The sequence below is a fragment of the Oxyura jamaicensis genome, chromosome 10 (genome assembly GCF_011077185.1).
Source record: "Oxyura jamaicensis isolate SHBP4307 breed ruddy duck chromosome 10, BPBGC_Ojam_1.0, whole genome shotgun sequence".
NCBI lineage: Eukaryota > Metazoa > Chordata > Aves > Anseriformes > Anatidae > Oxyura > Oxyura jamaicensis.
The window spans coordinates 17452477-17471320 of NC_048902.1; the positions used below are offsets into that span (position 1 = coordinate 17452477).

At 42.9% G+C, this 18844-nt stretch overlaps 1 protein-coding gene and 2 long non-coding RNA genes across 4 annotated transcripts in view; 2 read left to right on the plus strand and 1 right to left on the minus strand.

The window, feature by feature from the left end:
- LOC118171902 overlaps positions 1-2286 on the plus strand; it is a 57757-nt gene extending 55471 nt beyond the window's left edge. The window contains exon 6 of the long non-coding RNA XR_004753456.1: positions 590-2286. This is a non-coding gene — a long non-coding RNA (uncharacterized LOC118171902). The remainder of the gene's footprint in view (positions 1-589) is intronic.
- LOC118171898 overlaps positions 1-8250 on the minus strand; it is a 51122-nt gene extending 42872 nt beyond the window's left edge. The window contains exons 1-2 of one of the 2 annotated variants that reach the window (XR_004753446.1): positions 7946-8250; positions 2281-2406 (exon numbers count right to left, since the gene is read on the minus strand). This is a non-coding gene — a long non-coding RNA (uncharacterized LOC118171898). The remainder of the gene's footprint in view (positions 1-2280; positions 2407-7945) is intronic. The other variant, XR_004753447.1, reaches the window with a different exon arrangement.
- A 278-nt stretch (positions 8251-8528) lies between these two features.
- On the plus strand, positions 8529-18614 carry ARRDC4 (arrestin domain containing 4). Its single transcript, XM_035335950.1, has 9 exons — positions 8529-8552; positions 8822-9641; positions 11432-11498; positions 11766-11913; positions 13314-13416; positions 14122-14378; positions 14947-15109; positions 15642-15796; positions 15948-18614. Exons 1-9 carry the CDS (start codon positions 8529-8531, stop codon positions 16002-16004), a joined length of 1794 nt encoding a protein of 597 aa, XP_035191841.1. The 3' UTR covers positions 16005-18614.
- Positions 18615-18844: the final 230 nt, after the last annotated feature.

The window sequence follows — 18844 nt, forward strand, 5'->3', positions numbered from 1 at the left end:
GTGAAATATACAGTTAATGTCAAGGTGCAAAATGCTGCAATTAAGACACCATTTTTCTTGGGAAGTTTTACAGATTAGCAAAGTAGGAAAACCGGGGACTTAGAAGAGACTAATCAATTGTAATTATTTTTAAATTGGTTATTTGTTAGAAGGATAAATAGTCCCAAGCACAAAATGCACAGAATGACCAAAATGAAGATAAAGAAAATGCACAAAGCAGAGGTGATGAGTCTGATGATTCTAAAGCATCTTCCCAACTTAGGCATTTAAATTGTATCGAGTGTCAGGAAGACTTGTGCTCCCGTCCCTAATGTTAGAAAATGTGGGTTAAATTCCTAAAATTTCAGAGTGAGATTGACCTCTGAATGCATGGCAGTGTCCGAGACATTTGAAAATGCTCCCTTCCCTCCAAAGACACTAAGATGCTTCAGATTGTCTAACTTCAGCCACCTACACTTGGTTGCTCTATCAACATTTGAGCTAAGTCTTTGCTCTTTATAAGAGAGAACTTCTTGGTGCACTTTCTTTTTTTCTTTTTTCTTTTTTTTACAGTTGGCATCTTCTATAATCCATTTCCACTTTCTTTCAGATCCTGCGGACACCATTGGTCAGCATCTTTATTGGTTATATACTGAGTCCAGGGTCCAGCAGTGGGCCTAGAAGAACTTGTCTATAAGGAAGTAATTTCCAGTTTGCTTAATTAAGTAAAAAAAAATAAAATAAAGCGTGAAAGGAATGAAAAGCCTTAAAACAAACATTTTTTTTAAGTGTTCAGTCTTCTTAAAGCCAAATAAAAATATGACACTCTTCCTAGAATTTGAAAAGAATCTGTTAATGACAATACCTCTACGTGAAAATACCTTCCTTGCAGAATGGCAACAGCACAGCATTTACTGAGCTCTTAGTAAAATAAATGAAGTGCTCTGTGATTGCTTCCTTTGAACACGGAAAAATACAGGTAGCGCATACTAATGTTTTTCAACAATAGTGTCTATCAGGGAAAAGCTTTGATCTGTACAGATATTTAAGCAGAACAAAATGTAGGCTTCGCCTATGCCACTTTGATAATCATGGATGCACAGGAGAAGTTAATGCCTGTATAACTTATAGCATTGCTGGCAGCAGAAATGAGACATTTTCTTTTTCTTATTATTAAATTCCAAACATTTGGCTACCAACTTCTGAATGGTAATTCAAGAACAAAAAAGGGAAATTTTTGCCATGTGAAAGATGCAATAAGAGGCAAATTCCCACTACGAAAGACCCGTGATTGACGTGGTCTTGTCATTATCATTGAAAATAATCTTCCAGTGTGTTATAATGACAAGAGGATGTGTAATGTTATTCTGATACAAGAAAAGACTGTGTACATCCATTGATCCAGAGAATTCTAATTCACCCCACAGAGGAAGATAAGAATCACTACAGCAGGCAGTTAAAAGTCCGTCTAGACCGGTATCCTGGCTCTGACAATGCCTAATACTTCATATTTCAGAAGAAAATGTCAAAATAGGAGCCCCATTGTGAGCATTTCTAAAAATGAACAGTATTAATAGTAAGCGTGTTCTTATCTCCCATGCTTTTCACTGCTAGCCAACCATTATTGGCTCCCACAACAATAGTTACTGTAGCAAGTGAGTGTTATGTGTGCTCTTCTTTTATATTTATGCATATATGCATAGCTGCATATATATGCATGTCTATAACACACAGATAATGCATACACATGCAATAACTGAAATGATAATAAGTCCTAACATTTAAGAATTCATGTGCTTTTTTAAAAAGAAAATGCAAGCTTACCCAGGTATTGTCAGCCAAGCTCTTTCATTTCTGTTTTAATCACAGCTTGAACTAGTTAACAAGAAATTTCTCCAATAAATGTTTAAATATTTTTAAAATGTGGTTAGCTCACTAATGGCTTTAAAAAAGACACCTGGTAAAGTTTAAACAAAGAATTCCAGGTTTAGGGAAATGGGCCTCATGATTAGCAGCATAAAAGATTCAACTTTTTCAACTTTTCAAATGAAAGGTTCGTGAGGGTAGCTAGAAAAAAATAGCAAGAAAAATAGCTAGAAAAATTACATCTCAGGAAAAGTCCACATTCAGCAGTGTGAGTGATTTGATCTGATCTCATACAAAGCAGCAAAACAACCATTTGCTATTTAGAATATAGCATTAATAATTTGTACTTTGAATCAAGACATAATTTCCTTGCAGCTAGCTGAATAAAAATCAGAGGTGACTAGAAAGAATAATGGTGTTGCCATCTCCTGGTACCTTTAAGAGGAGATTCAGCGTCTTTCTAGGCTATGTGCTCTGATCCAGTGTTTGTGACAGTCTTTGCTTGCATGCACATGAAGGGGGAGCGCGATGTGACTCCAATCATCCTGGTCTCCCCAGGGCCTAAGAGAAGAGAGATTCAGATTCCCTTCCATAATGGGACACGCTCATAAAAGGTGCGGCTCTGCCCTAAGACAATAATTAGATTTCGTGCCCTGCAGCATCAGCTGGTTACCAGTAAATATAAGAGGATTTTTTCCCCCAGGTTTGTCAGTCAGCTTCCATCAGTGGGGGTGTTCTACCTGCCTTTTTGAAGGGGAGGCAGGAGCTCCATGTCCTCTCTGTGGCAACAAGAATATGCTTACAGGTTCAAGGTTGTTTTGGTCACCAGGTTTTAGGGAAAGAAGGTGGGGTGTTTCAGAGTACACTTGGTTTTCTGCCTTCTGCCATCCAGGGTGGATTTCTCGGTAGGACTACAGGGGGTACACCCACCTCCCCAGACCTTACCAGTGACAATGCCGTGCTTTTCTCCATTCCCTTCCCGTGCTAGGCACTCAAAGTAATTGATAAGTGAAATGCTGGCTTGGCCTTCAAGATTGATCTAAAATATTCAAGGAAAATTTAGTAGCTTGTGATACTGGGTAGGCTTGACTAGATGGACTGAACTCTGGGCAGTTCCTGTAGAACTCCAAACCTTCCTTCGGTGTTACAAGGAAAAAGGTTCCACGTCATGGAGCAACTTCAGCTGCTCCAGGCCTATGAGGTAGAGTATCTGAACGTGTTTCTACAACTCCCCTGACATCATCCTTTCTCTTGTAACATCCAACAGTCTGACATCAAGCATAAGCACGTGTGTGGGTCTACATGGCAAATCATGCTGAAAGAGCAGGAAAAGCCAAGTAATGCTCTAATAAGTTAAAGCATGTGTTCCCATTAGCAGAGCTCAACTGTGATCCCAAGCTGCTTCCTGTCCCACCAGCCACTCGTGTTATCTCAGGCTGCTGACACCACTTCCCATCCATGGTAGCTCTTACCCTACATTCCCTCTTGGCATAAAGCATTCCATTATCTCCGTTTTCTGCTGAAGTCATCCTTTTCCTAAGCCTGGGCAACAACAGCAGCAATCAGAAAGGGTGTTGTGAAAAAATCTGCTTCACACCAACACATCTGCAGTCATTAATGGCTGCACTGCGGGACCGTGCTGGGAGCTACGGATAGCCTCAAGGGAGGCTTCTTCAGCCAGCCACTGTCCAGCAAACAGCACGCTGGGAACCGTCTTCTAGGCGTTGGATATGGCTTCTGTGTTTTTGCAGCGAAATGAACCCACTTGGTGCAAATTGCTAGGGCTGCAGAGTCACCACAACACACACATTTCTGTTTACAAAACTGCTCTAACAAAAGATGAGTTCAGATGCAGACTTGCATTTCCCTTCAGCGTGAGGTACTCTGGTATGAGATTTGGGTTCATCTCAAGTTCAATTTTTTTCAGTCTAAGTATAAAAAAGATGCACTTTACAAAGCCATCAAAACCCTCAAGTTACAGCCAACAGTAGGAAACAGCTAAAGCAGCACATAAATAAGAACACAAATTAGTTTGTTAATTCCCCTTTCACTTTCTGGTTATTCATTCCATCGAGCCTAAACACCAAACCGTGAACCACACATGAATAATGCAGTTGCTGTTTCAGAGCTGGTTCAACAGGAGAAATCTGTATCCTCCCTCTTTGTCAGATATTTATAGGAGTATTTCTGAACACCTTGCTTTGAAGTCAGAGTCACTGAAATGCAGAGGGGTACACTTTACAATTGTAGGAAGCTCTTCCTCCAGAGAAGCACTTCCAGAAGGCCACTCTAATTGTGCTGGCGCCAATAAGCCCTATAAATCCTTCTGTCCTCAGGGGACAGCAGGATGAAGGGATGTTCTAACCACATCCATTTTTCTCTGCTCATGCTCCTTGCAGAGCCTCTAGTAGCTGTAAGCATTCAAAGCCACCCTCAAGCAGCCCTGTGCTGCCCGAAGAGTGCTGGACTCAGATCCCTTTTATGGAAGGGAACCGGCCATAACAGATCCTGCAATCTGACCCATTACACAAATACCTAAGCAAACAACAGGTCACTCCAGTGTTTTCTTTACCAGTGCATGAAACAGCACGATGGTCTGTGACATGCCGGACTGCAGCCCCCGTGTGTTGGGCTAGGAACTAGGATGGAGATCCTTGTCCTGGGAGTCCCCCAAACTGTTCACCTGCAGGCAAGGGGGGAACCTGTTGGTGCTGTGCTGCCACTCAAGGAGGAGACAGTTCTTTGAAGTTTGCACAACAATTCTCTAAGCCCAGCCCCTCAAACGAGGGATGAGATGCACTCCTCCCACGTCCTGAAGGTAATTGTAGGAAGGGGCTGTATGAGGCAAGCACTCAGTGCATGAGCCTGGACACGCTGGGTCTCAGCCACCACGAACGCAACCTGCTGTGCCCCTTGGCCAGATTTCCAACCTTGGCCGTCCTCCTGTCACTTATGATTTTCCATTTCCAGACATAATCTTGTATTAAGTAAGACCAGTCTTTTGGCCTTCAAGGGGATTCTGCTTTGTCTGAAGGACCGTGTGAAGAAACACCTGCCAAGATAAAATGCACGCATTTATAGAGTCCTTGGCCAGTGTAGCAGTACGGGCTTTTCTAAATGTGCCATGTCCAGCTTGACTTAAAAATATGCTCTGGTGTTAATGCTTTGGCAGTGGTGACATATCAGACTGTGTTTGCAGCAGCATTTGGAAAAGCATCTCTGGCTCCTTGCAATCTCCTACGTGTAAATGTCACTTAATTGTCTAAGAAAAATTTGGCTGACCTTTCAATTACTGGTAATAGAATAAAAGCAATAGAGGACTGTACGTGACAGCAAGTGTCACCAACACCCAGTTGTCACCTTCCTGTGCTGATTGGGAGCGCCACAGAGAATTCACACTCCATTCCAGGGCTGCGTTTTTGGCACAGCACTGATAAAGGAACTCACTGGTAAAAGGCCAGGAACTAGGAAATGAAAGGAACAGTCCCTCATCCTTCCCTGTCCTGACTCTTTAAACAAGCCCAGAAAGAGGATTTCTGAATATCTGCAAAAAGGTTCTGAGGGCTTCTGTGGAACCTGAAAGAGCCCATAATAGCTGCTTTCTGGTGTCAACATTGCCCTCTTCCATAACTGCTTCCTAATGCCTGTCAGACCCACAGAGGTAGCTGTTTACAGAGAAATGTCCAGGTACATGGGCAAACCCTCCCGACCATGCAGAACAAAGGTCAGTAGGGGGTTTACACACCGTTTTTGAGACCTGGGCCGATATATATGGTTTACACAACGGTTTATGCAACTGTTGTTGAGGGCGTTTGTGAGGCTCTCATTATGGTAATGCCTTTCCCATGGCTCTTCTACTGAACTATACTGTGTGTAGTCACTGGTGGTGTCTGTCATGTTTGGTTCTGGATAAGAAAGACACCTGAATGGATGTTATAGTACAGCAATCTCAAATCCACAGTTTGTAACGTAGCTGTTAGCAGACACTTCTCAAAGCCCTCTTCTAGGCGCAGAAATAACTGTTCGCTTTCTGAACTGCCAGGCTGTTGATTAAGATCAGAATGGTTTAACTGGCAACCTCCCAGTGCTAGTGCATGACTCATGATTAAGAGTGTTGGCTCAGCGTAAGAAGTTGTCTTTAGTAGGAAGAGGACAGCAAACACTGACGACGTTTTCCATTTCCTTCCCACTCACGGCTTGGATCCCTGTAAAATAAGAGACGTTCCTGGCAGAGGGCACTCTGGCTGAGACCACTTCTCCTCTTGTATCTTCCAAAAAATATGATTACTTATTAATCAGGTGTCCTTCTCTGCGTGCAGACTTGGGATCCACACAATACCTTCAAAAATTCCTCGGACAGGCTCAAGCCCTGATAGCCTATTTCCAGTGCGCGTACTGAGATGATTTGCAACTAATGATTAGGTCTAGAAACTTAAGCTGCCAGATCCCTCTAAATTCAGTGATCTGACCACAAGAGTCAATTAACCATCAGAGCTAGGATATTACCAGCTGCTGCAGAAAGATGTTCCAGTTCCTTCACCTTCAGGATAAAAGCTGATCACAGCCTCATTGCTAGAGCTGATCACAACTTTGAGGGCACACTCAAGTGAGACCTTTCTTTCTGTATTCTTTACTCTCACAGGAGAACTTGTGCATTAATTAGCTTGCTAAGGCAGTTAGTTGTTACATAGTCCTGAATAAAGTGGCAAAATAAAAGAATAGAAAGGATAATCAAGCATTTTAATCTCTCTTGTTCTTTCTCACATACACCCACACACATGCATCCAGTCACACACGTACACCCATACTGTCTGAGTGTTCATCTGCTGTTCCTTCCTTCCTTCCAGCTTATCAGATACTAAAATAGTGATGTGGTAGTTTCCATCATTCATGCGATGACTTCACTGTGTTGGTCAGTTGAAATGTCTCATGCACAAGAAAGTGTTCTCAAGAAGGGTGGATGTGAAAATAGTCAATCACTGCATGATAATTTCAACAAGGAAGTTTTGGTCTTTGAGTTGTGCTGAAAAAAACCTATCAAAGGGGAAACAAACATCTGGAACAAGTAGCATCTGACTGTGACGGAGCGTTCCTACTCTCTGTATCCTCTGTGATTGATCAAGTCATAACGGCTTCTAAACTCTCACTGATTCTGTGTGTTATTTTTTTTATACACAATTGTCCACGGTCACTCCTTTCCCTATCTAGCTCATTTGCACGTGCAAGGAAATAACAGGAGGCAAAATTTGAATGGTCATGTAATACCTGTAAGAGATTACATGTAATACCTGTAATTATTTTTATACAGGATCTAACTCATATGGGAAAAAACGGAAATGTGGAATTTTGATTTTTTTTCCTCTTATATTCATAATACTTTCAAAATCAAAGAAATACTTACATATACTTATGTAATACTTTCAAAACCAAGAAATTGCATACATTGTATGTAAGCAAATTTAGCAAATAGTCTGTGTGCGTATCTGTCCGAGCACATTCTGTTGGCTTGCTATAAAACTAACCTGACACTTGCTAATACATGGAAAAAGGTTTATATGGAACAGGACAATCAAGCAGTGTTAGTTTAAATAACTAAAAATAACAAAGCGATACGTTAATATATCTCTGTTCCCAAATATGATAAAAACGTTTGTTAGTTTCTGTGAAAACTAATTCAGAAAGCAAAAAGGAACTTGAATATCCAAAAATTGTTTAAATACTCAACGAATCATCACAGCATTTTTTTCTTTACTGAGATAATTCTTCACCATGAGCAGGGGAACCTGTGGCCGACAGTCCAGATAAAGTCTGAATTCACCCCATCTGGAATCACATTACTCGTCCCCACGTTATTACTGATTAACGCTGAGGTGTGCATTAACACGTAGCCAATGAAAGGTGTTCCGAAGGCCTATGTGGCTCTCAGCAAGGCTAAGTTCTTCATCTCAGAAGTAATTCTAAACATGAGCGTACGTTTCAGGGGACAGGATATCACAAAGGCATGCCATGAATCCCAAGGAACCCTGAGGTTATCACGTCAGTTAGTTAGAAGCCAAGGCTCTGAGTGTGGAAGCCATTTTTTACTAATTCCGGTAATTACCTGAGTCAGCGAGGAAGCACCAGGCTGCTCCTTTCCAGTGCTCGTGAGCGATGGAACAATGCAGGAAGCAACTGCTGCTGGAAGCGTCGGGCACGTGGGTGACTCGGGCAGGGCAATGCCTCCTGTCAGCGAGGGGATCGCAGCAGGTCGTTCCCTGCACACACCTTCAGGGAGAGGCCCTGCTGCAGACTCAGGCGATGACAAAGTGTGACACTTCCTACACAAAACTAGCTTTAGTAACCCACCAGTGCAAGCACGCTGTTCGGTTTTGTAACGTGCATCAGGCTGGCCATGGCTCGGAGCCGCACGGCTGCCAGGCTGCTGGGTCTGGCCCTGTTCCCCTACGGACACTGATAGCTGCGCTGCTCTGCATACAGGTGCCGGGGGCTTTCCTAAACTTGTGCTTCTACAAACTGGGAATAACCTGCCTTGCTTTTATGCTTGTGGGTGGATTTGTCAAGTACGACCCTCAGAGTTTGCACGGAAAGGCTTCTGCCGCGCTGCTGAGGCCTAGCGGCACGCGGCCCTACACATCCACTTCAGCTCTGAAGGAACGAGCTCCCCAGCCGGGCACCAGCTGGTGATGGAGGGAATTCAGCATGTGTGCGTACAGCGAGGGCAGGGCACAGCCTCCCTGAGGCAAACTGAGGGGGTAGCACCGCACCGCCAATCTTTGCGTTATACTCTGTTCTGAATCCCACCGCCCACGGGGCGAGGCTGACCCCCATGGCAACGCAGCGCCTGCACCGAGCTCCCGACCCCGCCCTGCTGACAGGAACGGAGACCCGCTGATGGCCCTGGGCCTCCCTCTGGCCTCTGGCCCCCAGCCCCCGGCCTCTATTCTCTAGTCCTCAACCCCCAATCACTTGTCCCCAGCCCTCAGTCTCCAGCCCCCAGTCCCCAATCCCCAGGCCCCAACCCTCACCTCTCACCCAGCCCCCCCCAACCACCGCCCAGGAGGCCCCACCCCGGGCCCGCCCTCGCCCCTCCCCGCAGCCAGGCCCGGTCCCTCCCCGCCTGTTTACCCACGGGCCGTGCACGTGGCGGCCTCGCCCCGCCATTGGCCGCCCCTCCGTTGCCCTGCAGCCACCCCGCCAATCGGCGCGCTGTCCACGCGCCTCCTCCCCCCACCCCATTGGCTGGAGGGCGGCGATCACGCCGCGTGACGCGCACCCCTCCGCCGAAACCAACCGGGGGCCGAGCGAACGGCGAGGCGGGGAGCCGCGGGGCGACCAATCGCAGCCCGCCGGGGGGGCGGGGCTCGGCGCTGAGGGCTCCGGCGGAGCCGGGCGGGTTTTAAAGGCACCGACGGCGGCGGCCGCGGCCTGCCCGGGGGGGAGCTGGGGCGCCAAAATGGCGGCGGCCGGGTGCGGGCCCGGCGGCGGCGGGGCGGTGCGGGCGCTGGCCCTGGTGCTGCAGGACGAGGCGCGGCCGGGCGGCGGCGGCTACTGCAGCGGGGACACGGTGCGCGGCCGGGTGCTGCTGGAGCTGGCGGGGCCGCTGCCGCTTCGCGGGCTGCGCCTCGAGGCCGCCGGCCGGGCCCGGGTGGCGTGGGGCGAGGCGGCAGCGGGAGGAGGAGGAGCGGCGGCCCCCGGGGGAGCCCGCGGGGCGGCGGCGGGGCCGGTGGGGCCGCGAAGGGAGGCGGAGGTGCGGTACCTGGACGTCCGGCAGAGCCTGCTGCGGGAGCCGCGCGGAGGTGAGGGGATGGGGGGACGGGAGAGGGGGGTGAGGGGGGAGCCGTGCCCCCTGGAGGGGCCGGGAGGCGGCTGGGGGGGAACGCAGAGGTGCGGGGAGCAGCCCCCGGGGCGGCCGCAGCCCGCAGTGGGCTGGCGGTGAGTGCTCGGCCCGATCCTCGGCAGGACGAGGGAGGGGTTTTAAGCTAAAAGAGGAGAGATTTAGGCTAGACATTAGGAGGAAATCCTTCGCTCCGTGGGTGGCAAGGCACTGCGACAGGCTGCCCAGAAAGGCTGTGGGTGCCCCATCCCTGGAGGTGGTCAGGAGCAGATGATGTGAGGCCCAGAGCTAGTGGGTGGTGTCCCTGCTATGGCAGGAGGTTGGAACCAGATGGGCTTTGAGGCCCCTTCCAACCCGAGCTGTTCTACGATGGCTGCTGCGCCATGAGCCACAGGTCCAGAAACACAGCCTGCAGTTTTCACTTGGTTCGTTACGTTGGTATCCTACACAATGTGTCCCGCAGGGGTTAGCTTTTCCCAAATTACCTTAGGCACCTGAGTGTTCCTCATGCACTGTAAGCAGCGCCTGAAGTGAAAGACTCTGCAAGCAACTAGCTTGCTTTTGGAGTGACTTCAGAGAAACACCTTTAACCGTCATGCAAACACTGCGGCATTAGGGAAATACTGAAGAATTGAAGGAAAATGGCATTTAATCATGTAATGGTGAAATATTTCTCAAGTTTATCTGTATGAGAAGTAACCATTAGGCCTTAAATCTCCACTTCAGTAGGCCCTCTAAGAATGTATTAAGATTATGTATACTAGTAATAATAATAGTAATGCTGGTCTTAAATTGGAGCTTTTTAGTACAGAAAGTAGCTTAATTGTTAATTGAATAAGCAGATGAGCTGCTGTCATAGAACTATAGGATCATTTAGGTTGGAAAAGACATTAAAGATCATCAAGTACAGCCATCATCAACCAGGCACAACCAAGTCCTCAGCTAAACCATGTCCCTAGGTGCCCAGTCCGTGCTTCTCTTAAATACTGATAGGGATGGCAACTCCATCACTTCCCTGGGCAGCTGATTCCAATGCCTGACCAACCTTTCTCTGAAGAAATTCTTCATGTTATCCAAAATCTAAACCTGTCCTGGCACAAAACCTATCCTGGCACAACTTGAGGCTATTTCCTCATGTCCTATCACTCCTTGCCTGAGAAAGGAGACCAACACCCACCTTGCTGTAACCTCCCGTTCAGGTGGTTGCAGAGAGCGATGAAGTCTCCCGTCAGCGTCCTCTTCAGACTCAGCAGCCCCAGTTCCAACAGCCGTTCCTCATATGTTCTCTAGTCCCTTCTCTAGTTTCACTGCTCTTCTCCAATGCATCCCAGCCAACCAGTATCTTCCTTGTAGTGGGGTGCCCACAACGAGTACTGAACATAGTACTCAAGGTGCGGTCTCACCAGTGCTGAGTACAGAGGGACAATCACTTCCCTAGATCACTTCCTTTATCACACACAGTCCTGTTGAAAAGGAAAAGAAAACTCAGTGCTTTCCAGAAGCCATTTTGGATTAGAAATTGGCCAGCATCCTGAACTGAAACAAGGTCTCAGTGCTTCCTTGATTTTTTCATTGAAATCACATTGCAGAATAAATAAAATGTGGGCTCCCATCCAGAACCCACTGGGATCAGTAAAAGCTTCTGCTAGTCCCTTGCATCTGGGTGCTTTCAGTCATAAATAATTTATAAAAGCCTCTGCTTTGTTCTATTTATGGAATAACTAAAATATACTATTGGTTTTTATTCTACAGGTGAGGAAAGCTTAGTTCTTTTAGATGGAAGACATGAATTTCCCTTCAGCTTTCAACTCCCACAAGAGTAAGTTAAATAATGCAACCTGAAAGGCACTGCTTGTTGTGGAAAATTAACTCTGTAATTCGACTGAAGCTTTTTAATATCAAACTGATAGTTGAGCTTTATATGTTTGTCTTAATCAGCCACCACGTAGATTGGCCTTGTTTGTTACAGTTTCCCTAAGGCCTTAAAAGTACAAGAAGTAAATTGGTAAACACATATACAGGAACTGTTCATCTTTGCAACTGAGTTACAAACTGATAGTAATGGTTTTATGACTGTTTGTTTCAGGCCTCTGGTGACCTCTTTTACGGGGAAGTATGGCAGTATTCAGTACTATGTGAAAGCAATTCTGGAAAGACCTGCAGCACCTGATCAAAGTGTGCAGACAGAGCTTCAGGTCATTAGCCATATCGACGTCAACTCACCAGCTTTATTGGTAAGAGGGTCCTCCACTCCCCATTCCTACCTTAAGGCCACCTGCAAAAATTAAAATTGATATAAAAATGAACAGTTACCACCCAGCCATCCAGCCATGTTCATGTTATTCTGCAGTGTCATTTTCTGACTTCTGAAAGCATATAAGCTCCCTAAGCTTTTCTCTATAAATAGATGATCTTAGGTTGTGTGAATAGCAAATAGAGTGGCTTTTTTTTAATACCATTGATTACAACCCTGCTGGCTTAGGTGCTCTTGCCAAAAAGTTATGCAGGCTTCAAATGCATAAATACGGCTTAATAATAATAATGCACGAGCATGAAGTAGTTACTCTTACCAGAGCAACTACATTCATAGGGCTGCAGTGTCCTAAACTCTTCAATAATAGTAGGTTGAGGAACAGTAATTATAGAAGAGTATTAATCATGCCCAGCCTGTCATTTATGCTCTGGCCATTATGTTACGTATCCTTCCATTTTGCATGTCGTTTTCTAACATTAAGTGTGTGCATGCAGCTGCTTCAGAGATCTTTTCAGTTATTTCCTTATGACAGATTTGGCCACATTCAACCATTGAGTTTCTAATAATCACTGGAAATACTGTAGAGTAATAAGGAAGATCGGGCATTAAGTAATGAGAAAATAGGCTAGATAGAAGCTAATGAGCTGGATTCTTTTATCTCAAGCCATATTATGAAAATAATATAAAATTATACCTTGCACTTTCATGATAGCAACTGGATCTAAATGGTTATTCATTTAAATATGAATAAGTAAGTTCTATTTTATTTAAAATGCTAGGATAATTTTAACATATCATCATGATGTGAGCATAGTTAGATGTTTTGAGCACTCTTTTTTCCTCTTTATTGGCTCACATTTTAATCTCTCTAGATCTAGAACTTAGCGAAGTGTTTTGGCAGTGACATCTGTAAGCAGAATGTAGACCTTATATTCAGCAACACGTTACGAGTGTGAAGGCAGTGTATGTAGTTACTGCAGGGACAGTGTTGAGTTGACCACGGGTTATTGCATAGCAGAGGGTAATGGGTCATCTAGTGGGCAGTGTCTGTTTTTGTGGATTACCAGACTACCACCAAAAAAGTGCAAAACTACACAAATTTGAGACATCATGATTACAGCGCCTGGGTGGCAGTGCCCAGTAAATCATTTTAAGTATCCTGAATCCTGGCCACCATTTAAAACAGTCGTGTGTTCAGATAGCTAAAACTTTCCATTTTAAAATGGTGGCAAAATGCCAGTTCTATTGCATAGTACAAAGATTCAAATCCAAGTGGATTTCAGAATTAATTTCAATAATTGATATGCATTAATATTAAACTGCAAGTGATTGATAACTTCATGCTGTAAAATGAAAAAAAACAACTCCTCTATTTTATAGACACCTGTTCTAAGAAGTCAGGAGAAGATGGTTGGTTGTTGGTTTTTCACCTCTGGGCCAGTGTCTCTGAGTGCCAAAATTGAGAGGAAGGGATACTGTAATGGTAAGAGGAGTTGTCTTCACCCTTCAAGATGTGAATATTAAACATCTAATAGGATTTTTCATCTCTGTAAAGGCAACACTTTATAGTTGAAATAATAGCTCTATTAAGGAGGTAGTAAAGATCTAGATGAATTCGACTAAGAAAAATCATCTCACCCCACCCCTCACTCCCACCTCATGAATATAAAGAGAAAGGAAGTCTTGTTAGACAGTAATCTCATGGAAAAGCCACGTACATCTGAATGTGAAGAACAAGATGCTTTTAGTGGGGATAAAATCATAATTGGGGATATAGTTTATTTTTCATGTCCCATTTGTGTAGGTTTACACTTCTGCAAGAATGAGGTTTAGCAGCTTCTTTGGCATCTTGATACCATTAGATAGATTGAGGAAATGAAATATTCTGGAATTGAGTTAGCACTACATAAAAGGAAGACTGGTGCGTAATTTGCAAATAAAGCTTTTATAGCTTGTTCATCTTATGCTTAATGTTTCAAAATGAATGAATCATTGTTTATACATAAAATGTAGTAGGTGGCTATAATTCTGCCTGAATACCACTCTGCAAAGAAACTAGCTTGAGGAAACTAACAAGTATTGTTCTCATAACATTGCAGATGATGTACGTGCTCTATAACATGCTTTGATATTCCCAAAGGAAAGCTGGTAAATACCAATTATTTATTGAACTTTTTCTGTTTTTAAGGGGAAGCCATACCAATCTATGCGGAAATTGAGAATTGCTCTTCCCGCTTGATTGTTCCTAAAGCTGCCATTTTCCAAACACAAACTTACCTGGCCAGTGGGAAGACAAAAAGTTTCCGTCAGATGGTTGCCAATGTGCGAGGAAACCATATTGCCTCGGGGAGTACAGATACCTGGAATGGGAAAACTCTGAAAATCCCGCCTGTGTCCCCCTCTATCCTTGACTGCTGTATTATTCGAGTAGAATATTCATTAGCTGTAAGTACGGATTTTCATTACAGATATGTAACTCCTGTGTAACTCTTGAATACCACATTAATTTGGGAATAGAAGAATTTTCTTAATGAGCAGCTTTTTGTATTTTGAACAACAATAAATACCAATAAATATCATATACAGGAGAGAGACTGAGGATACTGAGGAGACTCTGAAATTGAAGGATAGGAATGATGGGGAAAATAAGCTGCTGCTTCCACAGAAACATTTTCTAGTTCTATACCTGCACAGGATATTAGGGGTGAAGTATTTCAAACGGAGTGGGATATTCTGGTCATTCTCGTCAGCAATGGGAAGGTAGGACTGAAAGTCAAATGCATAATTACTTCTGCGAACCTGTTTAGTATTTTTCCTAATGTCACCTAGATAAGGTGTAGAAAGAAGGCAATGGCCAAAAAATAACTAAAGCTGTCAGAGTATTTGCTAAACATACTTGTGATGAGGAAACCCCTAATTTTTAAACAACCTACAGCATTGGCAGTATTGTAGCCTCTAGGAGCATCAATGTGGTCTAATGCTGTCTCTTTCTCATTTTTTTGTTGTCACACAGGTGTATATTCATATTCCTGGTGCTAAGAAATTGATGATTGAAATGCCTCTAGTGATTGGCACTATTCCATGTATTAGCTTTTCAAGCAGAAACTCCAGCATTACCAGCCAGTTTAGCGTGGATATGAGTTGGCTGGCATTAACACTACCCGAACACCCTGAAGGTAACATACTGAACTTCACATAAGGCAACATAGTACTGTTTACAACAGAAAGATAGTAGTGGCAGTTCAAGGACTAGATCAATAAAGGATGTAGACCGTTAAAAGTATGAATCAGAAGTGAGGCAAACAAATCTAACTCCAAATCCACAAGTTCTGGTAAGGATACCCTGCTCCTGCTTTCCTTAAGTCTATCTGACTTGCAACTGAATCTTGAAATAACTAACCTCTGATGGTGGGAATTCTACTTTGGCAGTAGGCACCTTGAAGTTGCTTACTGAGTGTATCTTGATACAATACAGGTTTGTTGCTAGAGTAGCCCTAAACGCATCTGTAGTATGTCTGCATAATCATTTATGCTTAGTATAGAGAAAATTCTAGATAGAATATTTATGAATATAGTGTACTTCATACAATTTGACAGTGTACAATGTTTAATAAACAGGACCTTGTGGTCTTGGAAACTGTAATGCATATGCTGTCTTGCTGTGAGTGAGTACTTTGAAATTTGTCAGCAGTACCTCTTGTGTTTCAGCACCACCAAATTATGCTGATGTAGTGTCTGAGGAAGAGTTTTCCAGACATGTTCCTGCTTATCCACCACCAATCGACTGTGAGGAACAATTGTGTTGTCCTGTGTTTGCTTACATACAAGAGTTCCGGTTTCAGCCTCCACCTCTTTATTCAGAGGTAAAAAAATAAACTACAAAAAGTTTTTTTAAAAAAAAGCTTTTTGAAAAGCCCCTGCTGAATCTGAAGTGTGTTTACTGTCAGATGGCCAAAAAAAGATGTTCCAAAATGCAAGAATTATAGGCAATAATTGTTGACATTCTCTCTGTAGGTCGATCCACATCCAACTGATGTAGAAGAAGTTCAGCCTGTTTCATTCATGCTTTGAAGAGGATTTATGATGAATGTCTTATCTTTCTGCTGCTTCAGCTGACAGTGCAACTAAAAAGGAGACAGTTTTCTTCCTCAAAATTGAAGCTTGTGTACAAAGAAGGCAAAAGAAAATGGAGATGGAGGTATGAGCACGTTTGGTGATGGAGGAGAATCTTCTGGATTAGTCTGCACAAAGGATGTAGGAGCAATTATGCTTGGGGTACATGAGAAGTACTGGAAAATACTGAATGTGTTCTAAAAAGTGAACGTACTGCGTAAAGTGCACAGTGGAAATGTACGGATATTCTGAAGAGAAAAAGAATTTATACTTTGTCACTCTGGAAGAATTCAAGTAATTATGATGTTCAGAACTTTGTAGTAGAACAGAACGTAGGGTAAGAAAATATTTCCAAAAGATCGCCCAGTGTTCAAGGGGCTTCAGCTTCATGCTATCTGCATCCAAGAATGGAACGCTACTAAAATGTGGAGCAAAATCTTCACTTTAGCTAAACTTTGTTTTACGAGAGCCTGCCCTTTTAACTCTTAAGTGTTATTTTCATCATTTATACTGATTTAAAGTATCATGGATGACAGAATAACTGTTACGCAATATTAAGAAGGCAACCATTTACTGAATGAAAGATACAAATCTGTAAAAAGAAAACTGAACTTTGATACAAGCTTATGCACTATGCTCTCTTACAAGGGGTTTCTTAAGGGAATTATTCTGGCCTCTTCTACTGTGTAGTTCTTTTTCTGCATCTTACGTCTACGGATAGCATGATAGAAGCATGGCAAGGGAAGATCCTTTTGCCAACACGTGTACTAAGCAAAATGGACAACACTTAATTTATTCAGAAGCCTTTATAAACCTACCTCTGTTTTGGAAATTCACTTATTGTCAGAGCTGAGACAAAAAAACAAGTCTTGTTAAAGCTCCAACATACTTCAAGATTCTAAAAGGGACCCTAAATGGTTTCTGTGGTTAGTGAATGAGATTGGGAGCATAGGGAGAAGCATAAATATACCCAGAATAGATACAGTTTGTAACTGAAGTGGAAACAGACATCAGGGGAATAAAACCCTCTGATAATGGCACAACGCTTCTCATTACTCCTGCATTTTTGTCCATAGATTTATTGTCAGGGGCTGCACTGGTCATTTGCTATCCATATTGTTTTTTGTGTTTTCCTTGTTTGTTTATGCTGTTTAATTTTGTTTTGGTGCAATATTCTAATGTTTTCTTCCTCAGGTCACTTAGAACAGTGAGTTTGTTGCTGCTAAGAACGAAGGCACATTATTTTACTTGGCCCTTTGCTGCCTTCATTTAAAGTAGAATGTTTGCTTCCTGCCAAGCATCAGTTAGAATAAGTAATCCACCATGAACAGATGACTTAAAAGAGCAGAAACACAGCATTCTTAATATGCATGTTTACAGTCAAGTCTTTATACAACAGGGGATCTTGAACTGTTAGAATTACTCCATGTGTCTTACAGAAAGGTTTGGGGTTAAAACCCAGTGCTTCATGTGGTTAAAACATTGTACTTTGAGATAACTATGAGAATAGCAATCAAGCTTCCTTCATTTCATCCGTAACTGCAGTTTAAAAAAGTTTGAATGCTTTTTTTTTTTTTTTTTTTATGAAATCTGTCTTCATTCAAGAAGCAGGGATTTTTTCTACAGGCATATATGGATATATATTTTTAGTCTTCTTTTGGTATGACTTCCTTACATTGTCTAACTTCTGGCACTTCACCTCAAGTCACTTTTACATCAGCATAAAAGACGTGCTGATGGAGATTCACATTTCTAAACTGCAGTTACTTTTTTTCATTTGCAAATTTAAGTATTGTCATCTGTAGCAGATGCAGCTTTAACCAAAAGTTGATTGCATGTTTTAGAAAGGGCATTCTAAAAATGAGTATTTCTCAACTTAAGTCTCAAGATGTAGCTCCTTAGGCCCTTTTTATTTAAGTGATAGCAAGTCCATATAATCAATGCAGGATTTACGTTACCTGGAAAAGGGAACAAGCATAATGTCCTTAAACAGATACCATTATGGCTACTTGAAAAACACTATGGCTGTGTATTAATTTGCATGTTAACAATTCAAAATGCTAGCTTAAAGAAAATTAGGTGCTTTTTTTTTTTTAACTTTAATACCTGGTAGGTGATGTGTGCTGCCTGGCTAGTTGTTTGGTATAAACATGGTCAAGCAAACAAAAGCATGAAGGGTAAAGATGTGCTTTTTCTTCTTTGAATTGTTTTTCATTATTTGCAGGTAAACTGTGGCCTTAGATTGTTTGCTGCAAAAAAAAATAAAAATAAACTATAATGTGCTTCTTAGGAAGCACACATGGTCCTTCAAAGGGGGGTTGAAAACAAGATCGAATTCTGCTCTCTGACACTGGGCTTAGTGCAGAAATTGGTCCTTTAAATACTGTTTGCACAATAATAAGTTCAATATGCAGGGGGTTTGTTTTGATAACTTAACTGTGAAACAGTTGAAAAGAGACAAAAGAAAAAAAAATGCTGTTAAACTTTAATATACGGGAACATGATTGTATTTTGTACTAATGTATGAGCCCTATGGGCTCTTCTTTGTTAATAAAAGCATAAAACCTGCATAGTGCTGTTCGTTGTGGTTTCAGTGTCTGTAAGACAAATAGCTGCACTGTCTAGAACTACCTTTATTCTGCTAACTTTCAACACATGTACGTCTCCTCGTTCTCTGAGCCAGAAGCTTTGCCTTCATTTGTCACTACTTTACCAGATAGGAACTGGAACAAATTTTTCAAACATGGCCTGCTCTCATAGCTATTATGCTATAATACAAGACTAATAATGTATATCTT

Bases quoted from the DNA above. Each gene is read 5' to 3' on its own strand.
- ARRDC4 (XM_035335950.1), top strand. From the start codon at position 8,529: ATGGAGGGAATTCAGCATGTGTGC. The intron at 9,642-11,431 runs GTGAGGGGATGG...TTTATTCTACAG, and splicing joins GCTGCGGGAGCCGCGCGGAG to GTGAGGAAAGCTTAGTTCTT. The intron at 13,417-14,121 runs GTAAGAGGAGTT...TCTGTTTTTAAG, and splicing joins GAGGAAGGGATACTGTAATG to GGGAAGCCATACCAATCTAT.